Source organism: Salmo salar, chromosome 03, assembly GCF_965601325.2.
Source record: "Salmo salar chromosome 03, fSalSal1, whole genome shotgun sequence".
In the NCBI taxonomy this organism is placed as follows: domain Eukaryota; kingdom Metazoa; phylum Chordata; class Actinopteri; order Salmoniformes; family Salmonidae; genus Salmo; species Salmo salar.
In genome coordinates this window covers 88,141,100-88,162,691 of record NC_138293.1, presented here as the reverse complement: position 1 = coordinate 88,162,691, position 21,592 = coordinate 88,141,100, and the positions used below count along the sequence as shown (strand labels likewise).

The following is a 21,592-nucleotide window of genomic DNA, read 5'->3' as shown; positions in this document are numbered from 1 at the left end:
CCGCTATGATGCATCGGAAGCCTTGGTGGTGCGACCACTTAAACGTGTGATTTCTCTGTTCTTCTACCATCTGTTCTGGCTCAGGGTTCAATAATGGACCATCTGTACCAGACCAGAGGATAGACGTTTTATTTATTTGTATTGTTGGTTTCCCGAGCAGCTGAACCAGACCAAAAGTGTTGCGGTATCAATGTGGTATACATTTTTCCCCACATTTATTTTTTAAATCTTTACATACACAGTGATATTCAAACATAAAATACCTAATAACACATTTGTGTTCTTTCTTTTTAGAATCAGAATTCAGACAGCATACTGATAGGATAGAGAACTGTGTTACTGCACTGCAGAGACAACGTACCACAAGCCACATTGGGTCGTTCACATCAGGGCACGCAATGGATAACGTTTTAAAACGTTTTGCCACGGAAAACTTAAATGAGCTTTTCTCATGGGACAAGCCCAAGCAGTCCCTCCCAGTTTGTGAGTTTTCTATTTGGTGCCTAATGAACATGACCTTAGTCTGAACAAGCCACGTGTGGTTGTTGTTGTGGATAATAAGAGAACACGGCTGGATTCAAAACTGGATCAGGTGCAGCAAACAGACAGCGCCAATCTTTCATCATCGTCATTTATCCCCCCCAACACAGTACAAATATCATAGTCAATGGAGTCTTGTAACAGAAGAGGTGTAGGCGTCGAGATATTATTGCCCAAGGCGACATTAAGACAGACTGACATGCGTCCAAAATGGCACTCTATTCCCTATGTAGTGCACAACTATTGGACAGAATTCAAAAGTAGTGCACTATATAGGGAATAGCGAGCCATTTCAGTTTTGCCCTCGACCTGCACAGCTGTGTTGCAGTAGGCTTATGTTAGCACATCGCTTTAGTTGACGGACTCTAGGTCTGTGTTTGAAATGGCCCACTATTCCCTAGAGAACTACATTTGTCTCTGCAGTATATGGGGAATAGCAAGCGATTTGCCCCAGGTATGCACCCTACTGTGCTGCAGAGGCCTTCAGTTTGAGTGGCTGCATTCTAAAAAGACCCACAGCAGTCTGATAGCCATGGCCTCTAATCCTCTAAACATACTGTGCCTAGCCTGGTCCCAGATCTGTTTGTGATGGCTTGCCAGCTCCTATAAGAGTTTTAGCAAGACAGCACAAACAGATCTGGGACCAAGCTACAGAGAATACATTGCCTCTACTTCATAATGCCACAAGAAACCTATAGCTTTTCTCAAAAATGTCAACAGCCAAAAGTGAGCCAATTTAAAATCACCACCATCATTATATACCCAACAACACTTTCCACGATAAAGAATACTACATCGATATAACGTCTTCTGAAGTTACCATGACAGCAGGGAAGGGACATTACTGCACCGCAACAAAACAGAACGATGAGATTAACGTGGACACTGGAAAGAAACGGTACACAAAGAATTTCAATGAACGAGTCACTAAATAAAAAAATAGATATTCCCTTGCCCTCAACCAAAATTAAACAAGAAAATAATAAACAAAAAAATAGTTTGAACATGGGTACGTTCAGTTTGCTCCAAGTCCATTTTTCGTGTTTGGCTACGCTTACCAGGAAACTAGCAAGGATGGCGTCTCGAGCTCTCAGTTCTCTCACTTTTCCTCTTTAAGAAAATAGATGTACTAGAGGGATCATATAGCATATTCCAGAACTAAATAACAATCATAACCTGACCTTGTTTGCTATTTTAATTTAAATAATACCATACTTTTGTTTTGTTGTTGTAGTGTATATCGCTTTTGCATTCAGTTGTGTATGCATATAAAGACGTGGACAGTCTCCTCCCATCGCGACTGTATGGTAAATGCTTGGTTGGTGGAAACGAGAGCACCATGAGGAAAGAAACAAGAAGTCACAATTGAATACTGTAGTTTAAGGGTTTGAGCCCGACTGTGCCCTCTTTCCTCCTACTTCCTCTCCACAGAACTGTCAATCACTCTCGCCAAGGCTCCGCCCCAACGTCAGAAAAGGGGCGCAGTGAGGGAGAGAGAGGGAGGGTTCCTTCCCACCCACACCACTCTACTTTTCCTCATTCTCTTTCTCCATTCAGCTGTGTCAAGTAGATGCCGGGAGCTCAGTGCTGTTTTTGAACAAGTTTTGCATGATTTTTCACTATTTATTAGTGATTGTTTATGTTAGACTCTCACCCCTGTCGGGGGGGTAGTAGTAACTGGTATAGTCAGAGTTTCAGGTAGGTTTGTGTGTTCGTGTTTTATCGTCCTCTGTTCCACAGTCATTGGTTGGTTCCTCTCATCTCTTTGAGTGTTGGGTTGGTTGGTTCTCCGCAGAGTCAGCGGTCTCCAAGGTAAGGCTACTCATACTCCAGGAACTGCTTGTGATAGAACAGGAGATACCTGAGGGGAAAGGAACATAGCTATTAGACTTACATGTGATTAGTAGTAGTAGTAGTAGTAGTAGTAGTAGTGCAGGGACATAGTTAGATTAAATGTGATTAGTAGCAGTAGTAGTACTACAGAGAAAGTGCTATTAGACTTAAATGTGATTAATAGTAGTAGCAGTAATAGTAGCAGTATTAGTAGTACAGGGAAATAGTTAGATTACATGTGATTAGTAGCAGTAGTAGTAGTAGTAGTAGTAGTAGTAGTAGTAGTAGTAGTGCAGGGAAATAGTTAGATTAAATATGATTAGTAGCAGTAGTAGTAGTAGTACTACAGAGAAAGTGCTATTAGACTTAAATGTGATTAATAGTAGTAGCAGTAGTACAGGGAAATAGTTAGATTAAATGTGATTAGTAGCAGCAGTAGTAGTAGTAGTAGTAGTAGTAGTAGTAGTAGTAGTAGTAGTAGTAGTACAGGGAAATAGCTATTAGACTTAAATGTGATTAGTAGTAGTAGTAGTAGTAGTAGTAGTAGTAGTAGTAGTAGTAGTGCAGGGAAATAGTTCGTTTAAATGTGATTAGTAGCAGTAGTAGTAGTAGTACTACAGAGAAAGTGCTATTAGACTTACATGTGATTAGTAGTAGTAGTAGTAGTAGTAGTAGTAGTGCAGGGAAATAGTTAGATTAAATATGATTAGTAGCAGTAGTAGTAGTAGTACTACAGAGAAAGTGCTATTAGACTTACATGTGATTAGTAGTAGTAGTAGTAGTAGTAGTAGTAGCAGCAGAATTAGTAGTACAGGGAAATAGTTAAATTAAATGTGATTAGTAGTAGAAGTAGTAGTACAGGGAAATAGCTATTAGACTTAAATGTGATTAGTAGTAGTAGTAGTAGTAGTAGTAGTAGTAGTAGTAGTAGTAGTAGTAGAAGCAGTGCAGGGAAATAGATTAAATGTGATTAGTAGTAGTAGTAGTAGTAGCAGTAGCAGTACAGGGAAATAACTATTAGACTTAAATATGATTAGTAGTAGTAGCAGTAGTAGCAGTAGTAGCAGTAGTACAGGGAAATAGTTATTAGACTTAAATGTGATTAGTAGTAGTAGCAGTAGTAGTAGTGCAGGGAAATAGTTAGATTAAATGTGATTAGTAGTAGTACTACAGGGAAAGTGCTATTAGACTTAAATGTGATTAATAGTAGTAGCAGTAATAGTAGCAGTATTAGTAGTACAGGGAAATAGTTAGATTAAATGTGATTAGTAGCAGTACAGGGAAATAACTATTAGACTTAAATGTGATTAGCAGTAGTAGCAGTAGTAGTACAGGGAAATAGTTATTAGACTTAAATGTGATTAGTAGTAGTAGCAGTAATAGTAGCAGTATTATTAGTACAGGGAAATAGTTTGATTAAATGTGATTAGTAGTAGTAGCAGTAGTAGTAGTACTACAGGGAAATAACTATTAGACTTAAATGTGATTAGTAGTAGTAGTAGTAGTAGTAGTAGTAGTAATAGTAATAGTAGTAGAAGCAGTAGCAGTAGTAGTATTATTAGTAGCAGGAGTAGTATTAGCAGTAGTAAAGGGAAATAGTTAGATTAAATGTGATTATTAGTAGTAGTAGTAGTACTGGGAAAGTGCTATTAGACTTAAATGTGATTAGTAGTAGTAGTAGCAGCAGCAGTAGTAGAATTATTATTAGCAGTAGTAGTAGTAAAGGGAAATAGTTAGATTAAATGTGATTTGTAGTAGTAGTAGCTGTAGTAGTAGTAGCAGCTGTAGTAGTAGCAGCAGTAGTAGTAGTAAGTAGTAGTACTAGCAGCAGCAGTAGTAGTACTAGTTGCAGTAGTATTAGTAGCAGGAGCAGTATTAATAGCAGTAGTAGCAATAGTATTAGTAGCAGTAGTATTCGTAGCAGTAGTAAGTAGTAGTAGCAGCAGTAGCAGTAATAGTAGTAGCTGTAGAAGTAGCAGCAGTAGCAGCAGCAGTAGTATTAGTAGCAGTAGTATCAGTAGTATTAGTAACAGTATTAGTAGCATTAGCAGTAGTAGTATTAGTAACAGTATTAGTAGTATTAGTATTAGTAGCAGACGAGGGAAAGCACTATTAGACTTAAATGTGATTAGTAGTAATAGTACAGGAAAATAGTTCACTTAAATGTGGTCAGTTTGTGTGGGGTTGTTCAGTGTTGTTAACACTATAAGAATGTGTATGGATGGAATCGACCTCTAGAGTTGGGGTCAATTAAATCTAAATTGAAGGCAATCTAACATTGTGTTCAGTAGAGCACACAAAACATTTTGCAACAACAAGAAATGGAAATCTGTGTTCATATTGGACACGTTCAGGTAGTAGCAGTAGTTGTACAGGTAGTTCTGAACATGAACGCGGGTATTGAACCGCAATCCCACAGAAATTCCACATCCAAATCAACTGAGAGTAACTTGACTGAAATGGATTCTCAGGGTTATGTTCAGTGGGGAGAAAACGTTTGGAAATTGATTGAAACCTGGAGGTACTACCTGAACTTGTTCAATAACACAACCTTTTGTTTTCCTCTGAAAAACGTTTTGCTACAGTGTACCCCACTGAACAGTCAAAATATTTTACAACAGAAACCGAATAGTAGTGTTTTTCTATTAGTAGTCCCTCCCTGCTCCAGTCTTTTCTTTCAGTCTGTTTTCTAAAGAAAATGACCGTGGAGTCTGGTGTCTGACGACCCACCCTTCACTGTCCAACACGTCCTTGATGCTGGCCTTTGTGATGATGGCGTCGTCACACTTGAACCACTGGTCCTTGTGTTGGCGGATGAAGCTGGTGTAGTGACCACTCTCCAGGGTGCCCTGGTGGTTCACCACCGCAAACAGAGAATACCTGCTCCACCACAACACACACAGTTAAACAGAGAATACCTGCTCCACCACAACACACACACAGTTAAACAGAGAATACCTGCTCCACCACAACACACACACAGTTAAACAGAGAATACCTGTTCCACCACAACACACACACAGTTAAACAGAGAATACCTGCTCCACCACAACACACACACAGTTAAACAGAGAATACCTGTTCCACCACAACACACACAGTTAAACAGAGAATACCTGCTCCACCACAACACACACACAGTTAAACAGAGAATACCTGTTCCACCACAACACACACACAGTTAAACAGAGAATACCTGCTCCACCACAACACACAGACAGTTAAACAGAGAATACCTGTTCTACCACAACACACAGACAGTTAAACAGAGAATACCTGCTCCACCACAACACACACACAGTTAAACAGAGAATACCTGTTCCACCACAACACACAGACAGTTAAACAGAGAATACCTGTTCCACCACAACACACAGACAGTTAAACATAGAATACCTGCTCCACCACAACACACACAGTTAAACAGAGAATACCTGTTCCACCACAACACACACAGTTAAACAGAGAATACCTGCTCCACCACAACACACAGACAGTTAAACAGAGAATACCTGCTCCACCACAACACACAGACAGTTAAACAGAGAATACCTGCTCCACCACAACACACACAGTTAAACAGAGGATACCTGCTCCACCACAACACACACAGGGACAGTGGAGAGTTAAACAGAGAATACCTGCTCCACCACAACACACACAGTTAACCTCTTGACGGTTGCCAAGGATAGGGGGCGCTACAGCGATTTTTGAAAACAATTAGTGCCCATTTTAAACGGCCTCCTACTCAAACTCAGAAGCTAGGATATGCATATAATTAATACTTGTGGATAGAAAACACCCTAAAGTTTCTAAGCTGTTTGAATGGTGTCTGTGAGTATAACAGAACTCATATGGCAGTCAAAACCCCGAGACAGATCTTAACAGGAAGTGGAATTCTGAATTGCGGACTCAACTTCATCACTTTGCCTATAAATCACACCGTGAGCAATGGTTCATTGAGCACGTCCTATTGCTTCCACTAGATGTCCCCAGTCTTTACAAAGTGGTTTGAGCCTTCTACTGTGAAAACTGACACAATGAGAGTCTGTGGAACGTGGTCACATGAGGAGGGCCATCACCATTATGACGCCGGCGCCCCTGGCTACCCTCCCCTTTCGAAACGTTTTGAAAGACAATGCAATCGTCCCCCTTGAATGTTATTGGAGCTCTGGTTGAAAAAGGCCCTAAAGATTTATGTTATACAACGTTTGACATGTTTGAACGAACCTAAATAAATAAAAAATGCATTTTGTTGAAAGAGGAGTCCCGCGGCCGACGGAACTTTTGGAGCAGCCTTCAGAACGCGCTAACAAGAACAAGCTATTGGAACATAAAGGATTAACTTTTTCGAACGAAAATACATTTGTTGTGGACCTGGGATTCCTGGAAGTGCTTTCTGATGAAGATAATCAAAGGTAAGGTATTATTGAGAATAGTATACAAGAGTAGATTTGATATGCGATTGTTCCAAGATGGCGCTGACCTGTATTGCTAGCCTATTTTTCTGAGTATCGCATCCCCTTTTATCGCAAAGTGTGATTACCCAGTAAAGTTATTTTTAAATCTGGCATTACAGGTGCTTTCAAGAGATATTCATCTATAAATCTTAGAATGACAATATTACATTTTAAAAATGTTTTCGAATAGTAATTTAGTAAATTGTAGCGCTTTTTCACCGGATGCATTTGAGGGAAAATAGTCAACGTCACGCACCGATGTAAAATGCTGTTTTTATATATAAATATGAACTTTATCGAACAAAAGAATGCATGTATTGTGTAACATGATGTCCTAGGAGTGTCATCTGATGAAGATTGTCAAAGGTTAGTGCTGCATTTAGCTGTTTTTTGGTTATTTGTGATGCATGTGGTTGGTCGGAAAATGGCTATGTGGCTACTTTTACGATATACTCCTCTAACATAATATAATGTTTTGCTTTTGCTGTAAAGCCTTTTTGAAATCGGACAACGTGGTTCGATTCAGGAGAGGTGTATCTATAAAACGATATAACATAGTCCTATATTTGAAAAAATATATATATTACATTTTGTTATGCTAATGGCGATAGGATTTTTCGCTGGATGTCAGCCCACCCAGAGGTTAAACAGAGAATACCTGCTCCACCACAACACACACAGTTAAACAGACAATACCTGCTCCACCACAACACACACAGTTAAACAGAGAATACCTGCTCCACCACAACACACACAGTTAAACAGAGAATACCTGCTCCACCACAAGACACACAGGGACAGTGGAGAAGGAAGCGAGGTTGACTTAAAGTACTTTATAACACAGCTGGTGGTATATATTAACTTCACCTGATTATTCTGGCTTCACCTATTCCTCATAGTTTATACATCCATTTCTCTGACCATGTCAACTAGTCAGAGGGACAGTCAATGGCCTTCATCCAATCCATCAAAATAGTCACAGGGACCATGGTCATGAACACTCTTGTCCTTACTACTCCAGTCAAAATACCAATTAGAAATGGTACTGTATAACACTGATTCATTTAACCCTGGTAAATGTCTTGGAAAATGAATGCCATTGTAACTGCCATGGATGAGGAAAAATTGAGCTACTTTTAATAGTGTTTAAATTGATTTCATTTGGGAGTCGGACTAGGACGCTCCACGCCGTTAGCATTCGCTGTTGTGCTAGAATGGAAACAATTATAATGAAATTAATCTAGCTTTTTTTCTGTGCATCCGTTGTCAAATAAATTACAAACGGCATACAAGGAAACCCGATCAACATTTGAATAAGGTGCTATTCATACCTAGGATCAAATACTAGTGGAAATCTTTGAAATCCTTTCAGCGTTTGTTTTAGCTTGTCTGGAGTGCTTGGTGGGCCATGTTGGCACTTTTTCAGCTATGTTCTTGGTTCCATTGTGCAAGGCAAGCTCAATCAAGCCCAGATCAAGTATTTAAACATCATTTCAATCTTACTTGAGCCAGATCTGGTGCTGTTTACTTGGGATATGTTGTTGTTGTTTATCATAACATACTTACTTATTGTCGTTGTTTAATACTTCTACTGTCTGTTGATACTGGCCATTCATCCTGCTCTCCTTACTGTAGAGGACAGAGACACTGTCACATGCATGCTCATATCAAATGACAACCACTACATTGACACGGGACAGTGAGAAGAACATCATCCAATATGTAACAGACACATACATGGTTACATAACAGTCATTCAAATGACAGGCTCACAGTGACGGTTACATTTCTATTGTAGACATTAAGCTGATGCTCTTATCCCCTGCGACTTAAAGTGCATTCATCTTAAGGTAGCTGGGTGAGAAAAGCACATATCAGTCATAGTGAGCTCATGTTTCCTCAACAAGGAGGTTAAACAGCAAAGTCAGTGGTAGTAAGAGTGTTAGTTCAGGAGTGACTGTTACTACAATCTGTTATGTCACCGTATGAAGTGTTATGAAGGAAAGTGTTACTACATACTAGAATTCTGTCATGAGTTTTCAGACATAATACAGTGTCTTGGATTGATTGATTTCGGGGTAAAGCAATTTCTCCAGTTTTAAACTATTTAAAAGCACAAAGAACCCCCAGAGGTTGACATGAAAGTGTCCCACACATCCACTAGGTGGCAGGGATGTCCTGCATAATAAGCAGACAGACACTCCTATTTCACTCCTATACTCCTATTTCACTCCTATTTCACTCCTACACTCCTATTTCACTCCTACACTCCTATTTCACTCCTACACTCCTATTTCACTCCTACACTCCTATTTCACTCCTACACTCCTATTTCACTCCTACACTCCTATTTCACTCCTACACTCCTATTTCACTCCTACACTCCTATTTCACTCCTACACTCCTATTTCACTCCTACACTCCTATTTCACTCCTATTTCACTCCTACACTCCTATTTCGCTGTCCATTGATCTGCCGCTCACTACAGCCAGAGCCTCCTGACTCCAGACACTACAGCCAGAGGTGTGGCATGATCAAAGCATGATTCAATGCTGAACAGACAGTAGGAAGGCAGGGTATATGATAGACAGTAGGAAGGCAGGGTATAGGATAGACAGTAGGAAGGCAGGGTATAGGATAGACAGTAGGAAGGCAGGGTATAGGATAGACAGTAGGAAGGCAGGGTATATGATAGACAGTAGGAAGGCAGGGTATATGATAGACAGTAGGAAGGCAGGGTATATGATAGACAGTAGGAAGGCAGGGTATATGATAGACAGTAGGAAGGCAGGGTATATGATAGACAGTAGGAAGGCAGGGTATATGATAGACAGTAGGAAGGCAGGGTATATGATAGACAGTAGGAAGGCAGGGTATATGATAGACAGTAGGAAGGCAGGGTATATGATAGACAGTAGGAAGGCAGGGTATATGATAGACAGTAGGAAGGCAGGGTATATGATAGACAGTAGGAAGGCAGGGTATATGATAGACAGTAGGAAGGCAGGGTATAGGATAGACAGTAGGAAGGCAGGGTATATGATAGACAGTAGGAAGGCAGGGTATAGGATAGACAGAAGGAAGGCAGGGTATAGGATAGACAGTAGGAAGGCAGGGTATAGGATAGACAGTAGGAAGGCAGGGTATAGGATAGACAGTAGGAAGGCAGGGTATATGATAGACAGTAGGAAGGCAGGGTATATGATAGACAGTAGGAAGGCAGGGTATAGGATAGACAGTAGGAAGGCAGGGTATATGATAGACAGTAGGAAGGCAGGGTATAGGATAGACAGTAGGAAGGCAGGGTATAGGATAGACAGTAGGAAGGCAGGGTATATGATAGACAGTAGGAAGGCAGGGTATATGATAGACAGTAGGAAGGCAGGGTATATGATAGACAGTAGGAAGGCAGGGTATATGATAGACAGTAGGGAGGCAGGGTATATGATAGACAGTAGGAAGGCAGGGTATATGATAGACAGTAGGAAGGCAGGGTATAGGATAGACAGTAGGGAGGCAGGGTATATGATAGACAGTAGGAAGGCAGGGTATATGATAGACAGTAGGAAGGCAGGATATAGGATAGACAGTAGGAAGGCAGGGTATATGATAGACAGTAGGAAGGCAGGGTATATGATAGACAGTAGGGAGGCAGGGTATATGATAGACAGTAGGAAGGCAGGGTATATGATAGACAGTAGGAAGGCAGGGTATATGATAGACAGTAGGATGGCAGGGTATATGATAGACAGTAGGAAGGCAGGGTATATGATAGACAGTAGGAAGGCAGGGTATATGATAGACAGTAGGAAGGCAAGGTATATGATAGACAGTAGGAAGGCAGGATATAGGATAGACAGTAGGAAGGCAGGGTATATGATAGACAGTAGGAAGGCAAGGTATATGATAGACAGTAGGAAGGCAGGGTATATGATAGACAGTAGGAAGGCAGGGTATAGGATAGACAGTAGGAAGGCAGGGTATATGATAGACAGTAGGAAGGCAGGGTATATGATAGACAGTAGGAAGGCAGGGTATATGATAGACAGTAGGAAGGCAGGGTATATGATAGACAGTAGGAAGGCAGGGTATAGGATAGACAGTAGGAAGGCAGGGTATAGGATAGACAGTAGGAAGGCAGGGTATAGGATAGACAGTAGGAAGGCAGGGTATAGGATAGACAGTAGGGAGGCAGGGTATGTGATAGACAGTAGGAAGGCAGGGTATATGATAGACAGTAGGAAGGCAGGGTATATGATAGACAGTAGGAAGGCAGGGTATATGATAGACAGTAGGAAGGCAGGGTATATGATAGACAGTAGGAAGGCAGGGTATATGATAGACAGTAGGAAGGCAGGGTATATGATAGACAGTAGGGAGGCAGGGTATATGATAGACAGTAGGAAGGCAGGGTATAGGATAGACAGTAGGAAGGCAGGGTATAGGATAGACAGTAGGAAGGCAGGGTATAGGATAGACAGTAGGAAGGCAGGGTATAGGATAGACAGTAGGAAGGCAGGGTATAGGATAGACAGTAGGAAGGCAGGGTATAGGATAGACAGTAGGAAGGCAGGGTATATGATAGACAGTAGGAAGGCAGGATATATGATAGACAGTAGGAAGGCAGGGTATATGATAGACAGTAGGAAGGCAGGGTATATGATAGACAGTAGGAAGGCAGGGTATATGATAGACAGTAGGAAGGCAGGGTATATGATAGACAGTAGGAAGGCAGGGTATATGATAGACAGTAGGAAGGCAGGGTATATGATAGACAGTAGGAAGGCAGGGTATAGGATAGACAGTAGGAAGGCAGGGTATAGGATAGACAGTAGGAAGGCAGGGTATAGGATAGACAGTAGGAAGGCAGGGTATATGATAGACAGTAGGAAGGCAGGGTATATGATAGACAGTAGGAAGGCAGGGTATATGATAGACAGTAGGAAGGCAGGGTATATGATAGACAGTAGGAAGGCAGGGTATATGATAGACAGTAGGAAGGCAGGGTATATGATAGACAGTAGGGAGGCAGGGTATATGATAGACAGTAGGAAGGCAGGGTATAGGATAGACAGTAGGAAGGCAGGGTATAGGATAGACAGTAGGAAGGCAGGGTATAGGATAGACAGTAGGAAGGCAGGGTATAGGATAGACAGTAGGAAGGCAGGGTATAGGATAGACAGTAGGAAGGCAGGGTATAGGATAGACAGTAGGAAGGCAGGGTATAGGATAGACAGTAGGAAGGCAGGATATATGATAGACAGTAGGAAGGCAGGGTATATGATAGACAGTAGGAAGGCAGGGTATATGATAGACAGTAGGAAGGCAGGGTATATGATAGACAGTAGGAAGGCAGGGTATATGATAGACAGTAGGAAGGCAGGGTATATGATAGACAGTAGGAAGGCAGGGTATATGATAGACAGTAGGAAGGCAGGGTATAGGATAGACAGTAGGAAGGCAGGGTATAGGATAGACAGTAGGAAGGCAGGGTATATGATAGACAGTAGGAAGGCAGGGTATATGATAGACAGTAGGGAGGCAGGGTATAGGATAGACAGTAGGGAGGCAGGGTATAGGATAGACAGTAGGGAGGCAGGGTATATGATAGACAGTAGGAAGGCAGGGTATACGATAGACAGTAGGAAGGCAGGGTATACGATAGACAGTAGGAAGGCAGGGTATACGATAGACAGTAGGAAGGCAGGGTATATGATAGACAGTAGGAAGGCAGGGTATAGGATAGACAGTAGGAAGGCAGGGTATAGGATAGACAGTAGGAAGGCAGGGTATATGATAGACAGTAGGAAGGCAGGGTATACGATAGACAGTAGGAAGGCAGGGTATACGATAGACAGTAGGAAGGCAGGGTATACGATAGACAGTAGGAAGGCAGGGTATACGATAGACAGTAGGAAGGCAGGGTATACGATAGACAGTAGGAAGGCAGGGTATAGGATAGACAGTAGGAAGGCAGGGTATAGGATAGACAGTAGGAAGGCAGGGTATAGGATAGACAGTAGGAAGGCAGGGTATATGATAGACAGTAGGAAGGCAGGGTATAGGATAGACAGTAGGAAGGCAGGGTATATGATAGACAGTAGGAAGGCAGGGTATATGATAGACAGTAGGAAGGCAGGGTATATGATAGACAGTAGGAAGGCAGGGTATATGATAGACAGTAGGAAGGCAGGGTATATGATAGACAGTAGGAAGGCAGGGTATATGATAGACAGTAGGAAGGCAGGGTATATGATAGACAGTAGGAAGGCAGGGTATAGGATAGACAGTAGGAAGGCAGGGTATATGATAGACAGTAGGAAGGCAGGGTATATGATAGACAGTAGGAAGGCAGGGTATATGATAGACAGTAGGAAGGCAGGGTATATGATAGACAGTAGGAAGGCAGGGTATAGGATAGACAGTAGGAAGGCAGGGTATAGGATAGACAGTAGGAAGGCAGGGTATATGATAGACAGTAGGAAGGCAGGGTATATGATAGACAGTAGGAAGGCAGGGTATATGATAGACAGTAGGAAGGCAGGGTATAGGATAGACAGTAGGAAGGCAGGGTATAGGATAGACAGTAGGAAGGCAGGGTATATGATAGACAGTAGGAAGGCAGGGTATAGGATAGACAGTAGGAAGGCAGGGTATATGATAGACAGTAGGAAGGCAGGGTATAGGATAGACAGTAGGAAGGCAGGGTATATGATAGACAGTAGGAAGGCAGGGTATATGATAGACAGTAGGAAGGCAGGGTATATGATAGACAGTAGGGAGGCAGGGTATATGATAGACAGTAGGAAGGCAGGGTATATGATAGACAGTAGGAAGGCAGGGTATATGATAGACAGTAGGAAGGCAGGGTATATGATAGACAGTAGGAAGGCAGGGTATAGGATAGACAGTAGGAAGGCAGGGTATATGATAGACAGTAGGAAGGCAGGGTATAGGATAGACAGTAGGAAGGCAGGGTATATGATAGACAGTAGGAAGGCAGGGTATATGATAGACAGTAGGAAGGCAGGGTATATGATAGACAGTAGGGAGGCAGGGTATATGATAGACAGTAGGAAGGCAGGGTATATGATAGACAGTAGGAAGGCAGGGTATATGATAGACAGTAGGAAGGCAGGGTATATGATAGACAGTAGGAAGGCAGGGTATATGATAGACAGTAGGAAGGCAGGGTATATGATAGACAGTAGGAAGGCAGGGTATATGATAGACAGTAGGGAGGCAGGGTATAGGATAGACAGTAGGAAGGCAGGGTATATGATAGACAGTAGGAAGGCAGGGTATATGATAGACAGTAGGAAGGCAGGGTATATGATAGACAGTAGGAAGGCAGGGTATAGGATAGACAGTAGGAAGGCAGGGTATATGATAGACAGTAGGAAGGCAGGGTATATGATAGACAGTAGGGAGGCAGGGTATATGATAGACAGTAGGAAGGCAGGGTATAGGATAGACAGTAGGAAGGCAGGGTATATGATAGACAGTAGGAAGGCAGGGTATAGGATAGACAGTAGGAAGGCAGGGTATAGGATAGACAGTAGGAAGGCAGGGTATAGGATAGACAGTAGGAAGGCAGGGTATAGGATAGACAGTAGGAAGGCAGGGTATATGATAGACAGTAGGAAGGCAGGGTATATGATAGACAGTAGGAAGGCAGGGTATATGATAGACAGTAGGAAGGCAGGGTATATGATAGACAGTAGGAAGGCAGGGTATATGATAGACAGTAGGAAGGCAGGGTATATGATAGACAGTAGGAAGGCAGGGTATATGATAGACAGTAGGAAGGCAGGGTATATGATAGACAGTAGGAAGGCAGGGTATATGATAGACAGTAGGAAGGCAGGGTATATGATAGACAGTAGGAAGGCAGGGTATATGATAGACAGTAGGAAGGCAGGGTATATGATAGACAGTAGGAAGGCAGGGTATATGATAGACAGTAGGAAGGCAGGGTATATGATAGACAGTAGGAAGGCAGGGTATATGATAGACAGTAGGAAGGCAGGGTATATGATAGACAGTAGGAAGGCAGGGTATATGATAGACAGTAGGAAGGCAGGGTATATGATAGACAGTAGGAAGGCAGGGTATATGATAGACAGTAGGAAGGCAGGGTATAGGATAGACAGTAGGAAGGCAGGGTATAGGATAGACAGTAGGAAGGCAGGGTATATGATAGACAGTAGGAAGGCAGGGTATATGATAGACAGTAGGATGGCAGGGTATAGGATAGACAGTAGGAAGGCAGGGTATATGATAGACAGTAGGAAGGCAGGGTATATGATAGACAGTAGGAAGGCAGGGTATAGGATAGACAGTAGGAAGGCAGGGTATAGGATAGACAGTAGGAAGGCAGGGTATATGATAGACAGTAGGAAGGCAGGGTATATGATAGACAGTAGGAAGGCAGGGTATATGATAGACAGTAGGAAGGCAGGGTATATGATAGACAGTAGGAAGGCAGGGTATATGATAGACAGTAGGATGGCAGGGTATAGGATAGACAGTAGGAAGGCAGGGTATAGGATAGACAGTAGGAAGGCAGGGTATAGGATAGACAGTAGGAAGGCAGGGTATATGATAGACAGTAGGAAGGCAGGGTATATGATAGACAGTAGGAAGGCAGGGTATATGATAGACAGTAGGGAGGCAGGGTATATGATAGACAGTAGGAAGGCAGGGTATATGATAGACAGTAGGAAGGCAGGGTATATGATAGACAGTAGGAAGGCAGGGTATATGATAGACAGTAGGAAGGCAGGGTATATGATAGACAGTAGGAAGGCAGGGTATATGATAGACAGTAGGAAGGCAGGGTATATGATAGACAGTAGGAAGGCAGGGTATATGATAGACAGTAGGAAGGCAGGGTATAGGATAGACAGTAGGAAGGCAGGGTATAGGATAGACAGTAGGAAGGCAGGGTATATGATAGACAGTAGGAAGGCAGGGTATATGATAGACAGTAGGATGGCAGGGTATAGGATAGACAGTAGGAAGGCAGGGTATATGATAGACAGTAGGAAGGCAGGGTATATGATAGACAGTAGGAAGGCAGGGTATAGGATAGACAGTAGGAAGGCAGGGTATAGGATAGACAGTAGGAAGGCAGGGTATATGATAGACAGTAGGAAGGCAGGGTATATGATAGACAGTAGGAAGGCAGGGTATATGATAGACAGTAGGAAGGCAGGGTATATGATAGACAGTAGGAAGGCAGGGTATATGATAGACAGTAGGATGGCAGGGTATAGGATAGACAGTAGGAAGGCAGGGTATAGGATAGACAGTAGGAAGGCAGGGTATAGGATAGACAGTAGGAAGGCAGGGTATATGATAGACAGTAGGAAGGCAGGGTATATGATAGACAGTAGGAAGGCAGGGTATATGATAGACAGTAGGGAGGCAGGGTATATGATAGACAGTAGGAAGGCAGGGTATATGATAGACAGTAGGAAGGCAGGGTATATGATAGACAGTAGGAAGGCAGGGTATATGATAGACAGTAGGAAGGCAGGGTATATGATAGACAGTAGGGAGGCAGGGTATATGATAGACAGTAGGGAGGCAGGGTATATGATAGACAGTAGGAAGGCAGGGTATATGATAGACAGTAGGAAGGCAGGGTATATGATAGACAGTAGGAAGGCAGGGTATATGATAGACAGTAGGAAGGCAGGGTATATGATAGACAGTAGGAAGGCAGGGTATATGATAGACAGTAGGAAGGCAGGGTATATGATAGACAGTAGGAAGGCAGGGTATATGATAGACAGTAGGAAGGCAGGGTATAGGATAGACAGTAGGAAGGCAGGGTATATGATAGACAGTAGGAAGGCAGGGTATAGGATAGACAGTAGGAAGGCAGGGTATATGATAGACAGTAGGAAGGCAGGGTATATGATAGACAGTAGGAAGGCAGGGTATATGATAGACAGTAGGAAGGCAGGGTATATGATAGACAGTAGGAAGGCAGGGTATAGGATAGACAGTAGGAAGGCAGGGTATAGGATAGACAGTAGGAAGGCAGGGTATAGGATAGACAGTAGGAAGGCAGGGTATATGATAGACAGTAGGAAGGCAGGGTATATGATAGACAGTAGGAAGGCAGGGTATATGATAGACAGTAGGAAGGCAGGGTATATGATAGACAGTAGGAAGGCAGGGTATATGATAGACAGTAGGAAGGCAGGGTATATGATAGACAGTAGGAAGGCAGGGTATATGATAGACAGTAGGAAGGCAGGGTATATGATAGACAGTAGGAAGGCAGGGTATAGGATAGACAGTAGGAAGGCAGGGTATATGATAGACAGTAGGAAGGCAGGGTATAGGATAGACAGTAGGAAGGCAGGGTATAGGATAGACAGTAGGAAGGCAGGGTATAGGATAGACAGTAGGAAGGCAGGGTATATGATAGACAGTAGGAAGGCAGGGTATATGATAGACAGTAGGAAGGCAGGGTATATGATAGACAGTAGGAAGGCAGGGTATAGGATAGACAGTAGGAAGGCAGGGTATATGATAGACAGTAGGAAGGCAGGGTATATGATAGACAGTAGGAAGGCAGGGTATATGATAGACAGTAGGAAGGCAGGGTATATGATAGACAGTAGGAAGGCAGGGTATATGATAGACAGTAGGAAGGCAGGGTATATGATAGACAGTAGGAAGGCAGGGTATATGATAGACAGTAGGAAGGCAGGGTATATGATAGACAGTAGGAAGGCAGGGTATAGGATAGACAGTAGGAAGGCAGGGTATATGATAGACAGTAGGAAGGCAGGGTATATGATAGACAGTAGGAAGGCAGGGTATATGATAGACAGTAGGAAGGCAGGGTATATGATAGACAGTAGGAAGGCAGGGTATAGGATAGACAGTAGGAAGGCAGGGTATATGATAGACAGTAGGAAGGCAGGGTATATGATAGACAGTAGGAAGGCAGGGTATATGATAGACAGTAGGAAGGCAGGGTATATGATAGACAGTAGGAAGGCAGGGTATATGATAGACAGTAGGAAGGTTATATTCCATGCCCTGAAGGTGGAGGATGGAGAACACACAGCGTTCATACACACATTATTTTATAGTGCGGGAGCACGATGAGTGAGGGTCTTATATTTTTAAACCAGAGCTTAGATCTGCAGTGTGTGTGTGTGTGTGTGTGTGTGTGTTACCTCACCTGGAAGCTATGAAAGGTGTCATGTCCAGCTCTAGAGGGAAGGAGACGTATGTGGTGATCTTCCTCCTCAGTTTGGCAGAGTGTTCAAACCGCTACACCCCAGGAGGGAGGAGGGAGAAAAAGAAGAGGGGGATGTGGGAGAGAGAAGAGAGAAGAGAGGGGGAGGGAGAGAGAGAAAAGAGGAGGAGAGAAAGAAGATAGGGGAAGGGGGGGAGAAGGAAGAGAGGGGGAGGAGGGAGAGAAAGAAGAGGGAGATGTGGGAGAGAGAAGAGAGAAGAGAGGGGGAGGGAGAGAGAGAAAAGAGGAGGAGAGAAAGAAGATAGGGGAAGGGGGGAGAAGGAAGAGAGGGGGAGGAGGGAGAGAAAGAAGAGGGAGATGTGGGAGAGAGAAGAGAGGGAAAGAGAAAGAAGAGGGAGAAAGAGAAAGAAGAGGGAGAAAGAGAGAGAAGGAGGGAAAGAGAGAGAAGGGGGGAAAGAGAGAGAAGGGGGGAAAGAGAGAGAAGGGGGGAAAGAGAGAGAAGGGGGGAAAGAGAGAGAAGGGGGGAAAGAGAGAGAAGGGGGGAAAGAGAGAGAAGGGGGGAAAGAGAGAGAAGGGGGGAAAGAGAGAGAAGGGGGGAAAGAGAGAGAAGGGGGGAAAGAGAGAGAAGGGGGGAAAGAGAGAGAAGGGGGGAAAGAGAGAGAAGGGGGGAAAGAGAGAGAAGGGGGGAAAGAGAGAGAAGGGGGGAAAGAGAGAGAAGGGGGGAAAGAGAGAGAAGGGGGGAAAGAGAGAGAAGGGGGGGCAGAAAGGAGAGGGGGTGGGGTAGAAGGAGAGCAGAGGGGGAGGGAAGGGAGAGATTATTTAGACTCCTTCCTGATTTTCTTGTCATTCTGAAGGGAGGGATTACGTGTGAGAAATAGAGAGCCCTGTTAGACTAGAGCCCTGTTAGACTAGAGCCCTGTTAGACTAGAGCCCTGTTAGACTAGAGCCCTGTTAGACTAGAGCCCTGTTAGACTAGAGCCCTGATGGTAATAGATGGATCAGTCTGAAGAGAAGAGATTCCCACGTTCAGCATAGTCCTAGGAATATTAAAAAAAGCTTATGTATGGCCCCCCCATACTCCATAAATAAAACGTGTAGAAGACTGAGTGTGTGAGACTGTATGTGTGACTCTCTCTGTGTGTGTGTGTGTGTGTGTGTGTGTGTGTGTGTGTGTGTGTGTGTGTGTGTGTGTGTGTGTGTGTGTTTGTGTGTGTGTAGTGACAGTAATGAAAAGGCAAATCTTTCCACACACAAAACATTCTACCAGTAGTTATAATAGGGATCTGTAAGCAAACAGTGAAAATGCATTATGTAACATTTTCATATATTCATATTTATTATTATACTTCAATATATGATATGTTCTTATATTGTTTTTCAATAGATTGTCCTTAGTGGTCATGGCTGGCTTCTTGTGATTGGCTAGGAGCAGAGAGAGACTCACTTTGAGATGGAAACATGCCACGATGGGGAGCTTCTTCATCGTCAGCTGTTTGGTGGACTCCTGGTAACTATGGCAACCGCCACATTTGATTTTGGCACTGCTTCCTAGATGCTCAGGCCGAGTGAACCTGCAGAAAGAGGGAGTGGAATATTAAGAGAGAGTATGAGGAGAGAGGGGGAGAGAGAGCGCACGAAGAGAGAGAGCGCACGAAGAGAGAGAGCGCACGAAGAGAGAGCATGAGGAGAGAGCACGAAGAGAGAGCATGAGGAGAGTGAGAGCATGAAGAGAGAGCATGAGGAGAGTGAGAGCATGAGGAGAGAGCATGAAGAGAGAGCATGAGGAGAGTGAGAGCATGAAGAGAGAGCATGAGGAGTGAGAGCATGAAGAGAGAGCATGAAGAGAGAGCATGAAGAGAGAGCATGAAGAGAGAGCATGAGGAGTGAGAGCATGAAGAGAGAGCATGAAGAGAGAGCATGAAGAGAGAGCATGAGGAGAGTGAGAGCATGAAGAGAGAGCATGAGGAGAGTGAGAGCATGGGGAGAGAGCATGGGGAGAGAGCATGGGGGAGAGAGAGGCCAGAGAGAGAGCCAGAGAGAGAGAGCCAGAGAGAGAGCCAGAGAGAGAGCCTGAGAGCATGGGGAGAGAGAGCCAGAGAGAGAGCCAGAGAGAGAGCCAGAGTGAGAGCATGAAGAGAGAGCATGAGGAGAGTGAGAGCATGAAGAGAGAGCATGAGGAGAGTGAAAGCATGAAGAGAGAGCATGAGGAGAGTGAGAGCATGAGGAGAGAGCATGAGGAGAGTGAGAGCATGAGGAGAGAGCATGAGGAGAGTGAGAGCATGAGGAGAGAGCATGAGGAGAGTGAGAGCATGAGGAGAGAGCATGAGGAGAGTGAGAGCATGAGGAGAGTATGGGGAGAGTGAGCATGGGGAGAGAGCATGGGGAGAGAGCGAGAGTGCATGGGGAGAGAGCGAGAGAGCATGGGGAGAGAGCGAGAGAGCATGGGGAGAGAGCGAGAGAGCATGGGGAGAGAGCATGAGAAGAGAGCATGAGGAGAGAGAGAGCATGGGAGAGAGCGAGAGAGAAAGCATAGGGAGAGAGCAAGAGCATGAAGAGAGAGCATGAGAGCATGAGGAGAGAACATGAGAGCATGAGGAGAGAGCATGAGGAGAGTCAGAGCATGAGGAGAGCATGAGGAGAGTCAGAGCATGAGGAGAGCATGAGGAGAGCATGAGGAGAGTCAGAGCATGAGGAGAGCATGAGGAGAGTCAGAGCATGAGGAGAGCATGAGGAGAGTCAGAGCATGAGGAGAGCATGAGGAGAGTCAGAGCATGAGGAGAGCATGAGGAAAGAGCGCATGAGAGCGAGAGAGCATGAGAGCGAGAGAGCATGAGAGCGAGAGAGCATGAGAAGAGCACGGGGAGAGAGCATGAGAAGAGCACGGGGAGAGAGCGAGAGAGCACGGGGAGAGAGCATGGGAAGATAGCACGAGGAGAGAGGAAGATAGCACGAGGAGAGAGCACGAGGAGAGAGGAAGATAGCACGAGGAGAGAGCACGAGAGCATGAGGAGAGAACATGAGCGCATGAGGAGAAAACATGAGAGCATGAGGAGAAAACATGAGAGCATGAGGAGAGAACATGAGAGCATGAGGAGAGAACATGAGAGCATGAGGAGAGAACATGAGAGCATGAGGAGAGTCAGAGCATGAGGAGAGTCAGAGCATGAGGAGAGTCAGAGCATGAGGAGAGCATGAGAGCGAGAGAAGAGCACGGGGAGAGAGGGAGAGAGCACGGGGAGAGAGCGAGAGAGCACGGGGAGAGAGCGAGAGAGCACGGGGAGAGAGCGAGAGAGCACGGGGAGAGAGCGAGAGAGCACGGGGAGAGAGGGAGAGAGCACGGGGAGAGAGCACGGGGAGAGAGCACGGGGAGAGAGCACGGGGAGAGAGCACGGGGAGAGAGCACGAGTAGAGAGCACGAGTAGAGAGCACGAGTAGAGAGCACGAGTAGAGAGCACGAGTAGAGAGCACGAGCACGAGTAGAGAGCACGAGCACGAGTAGAGAGCACGAGTAGAGAGCACGAGGAGAGAGCG

At 44.2% G+C, this 21,592-nt stretch overlaps 1 protein-coding gene across 5 annotated transcripts in view; it reads right to left on the bottom strand.

Moving 5' to 3' along the window:
* Positions 1-113: 113 nt before the first annotated feature.
* LOC106601875 (ubiquitin carboxyl-terminal hydrolase 22) overlaps positions 114-21,592 on the bottom strand; it is an 82,378-nt gene continuing 60,899 nt past the window's right edge. For 3 of the 5 annotated variants that reach the window (XM_045715669.2, XM_045715667.2, XM_045715668.2), the window contains 5 exons: positions 19,506-19,632; positions 18,044-18,135; positions 8,400-8,462; positions 5,104-5,253; positions 114-2,401 (listed from right to left, as the gene is read on the bottom strand). In XM_045715669.2, coding sequence (XP_045571625.1) covers positions 2,359-2,401; positions 5,104-5,253; positions 8,400-8,462; positions 18,044-18,135; positions 19,506-19,632 — 475 coding nt within the window. In that variant the 3' untranslated portion in view covers positions 114-2,358. Of the gene's footprint in view, positions 2,402-5,103; positions 5,886-5,925; positions 8,463-18,043; positions 18,136-19,505; positions 19,633-21,592 lie in introns of those variants that run through there. The other 2 variants (XR_014391712.1, XR_014391713.1) reach the window with 2 other exon arrangements.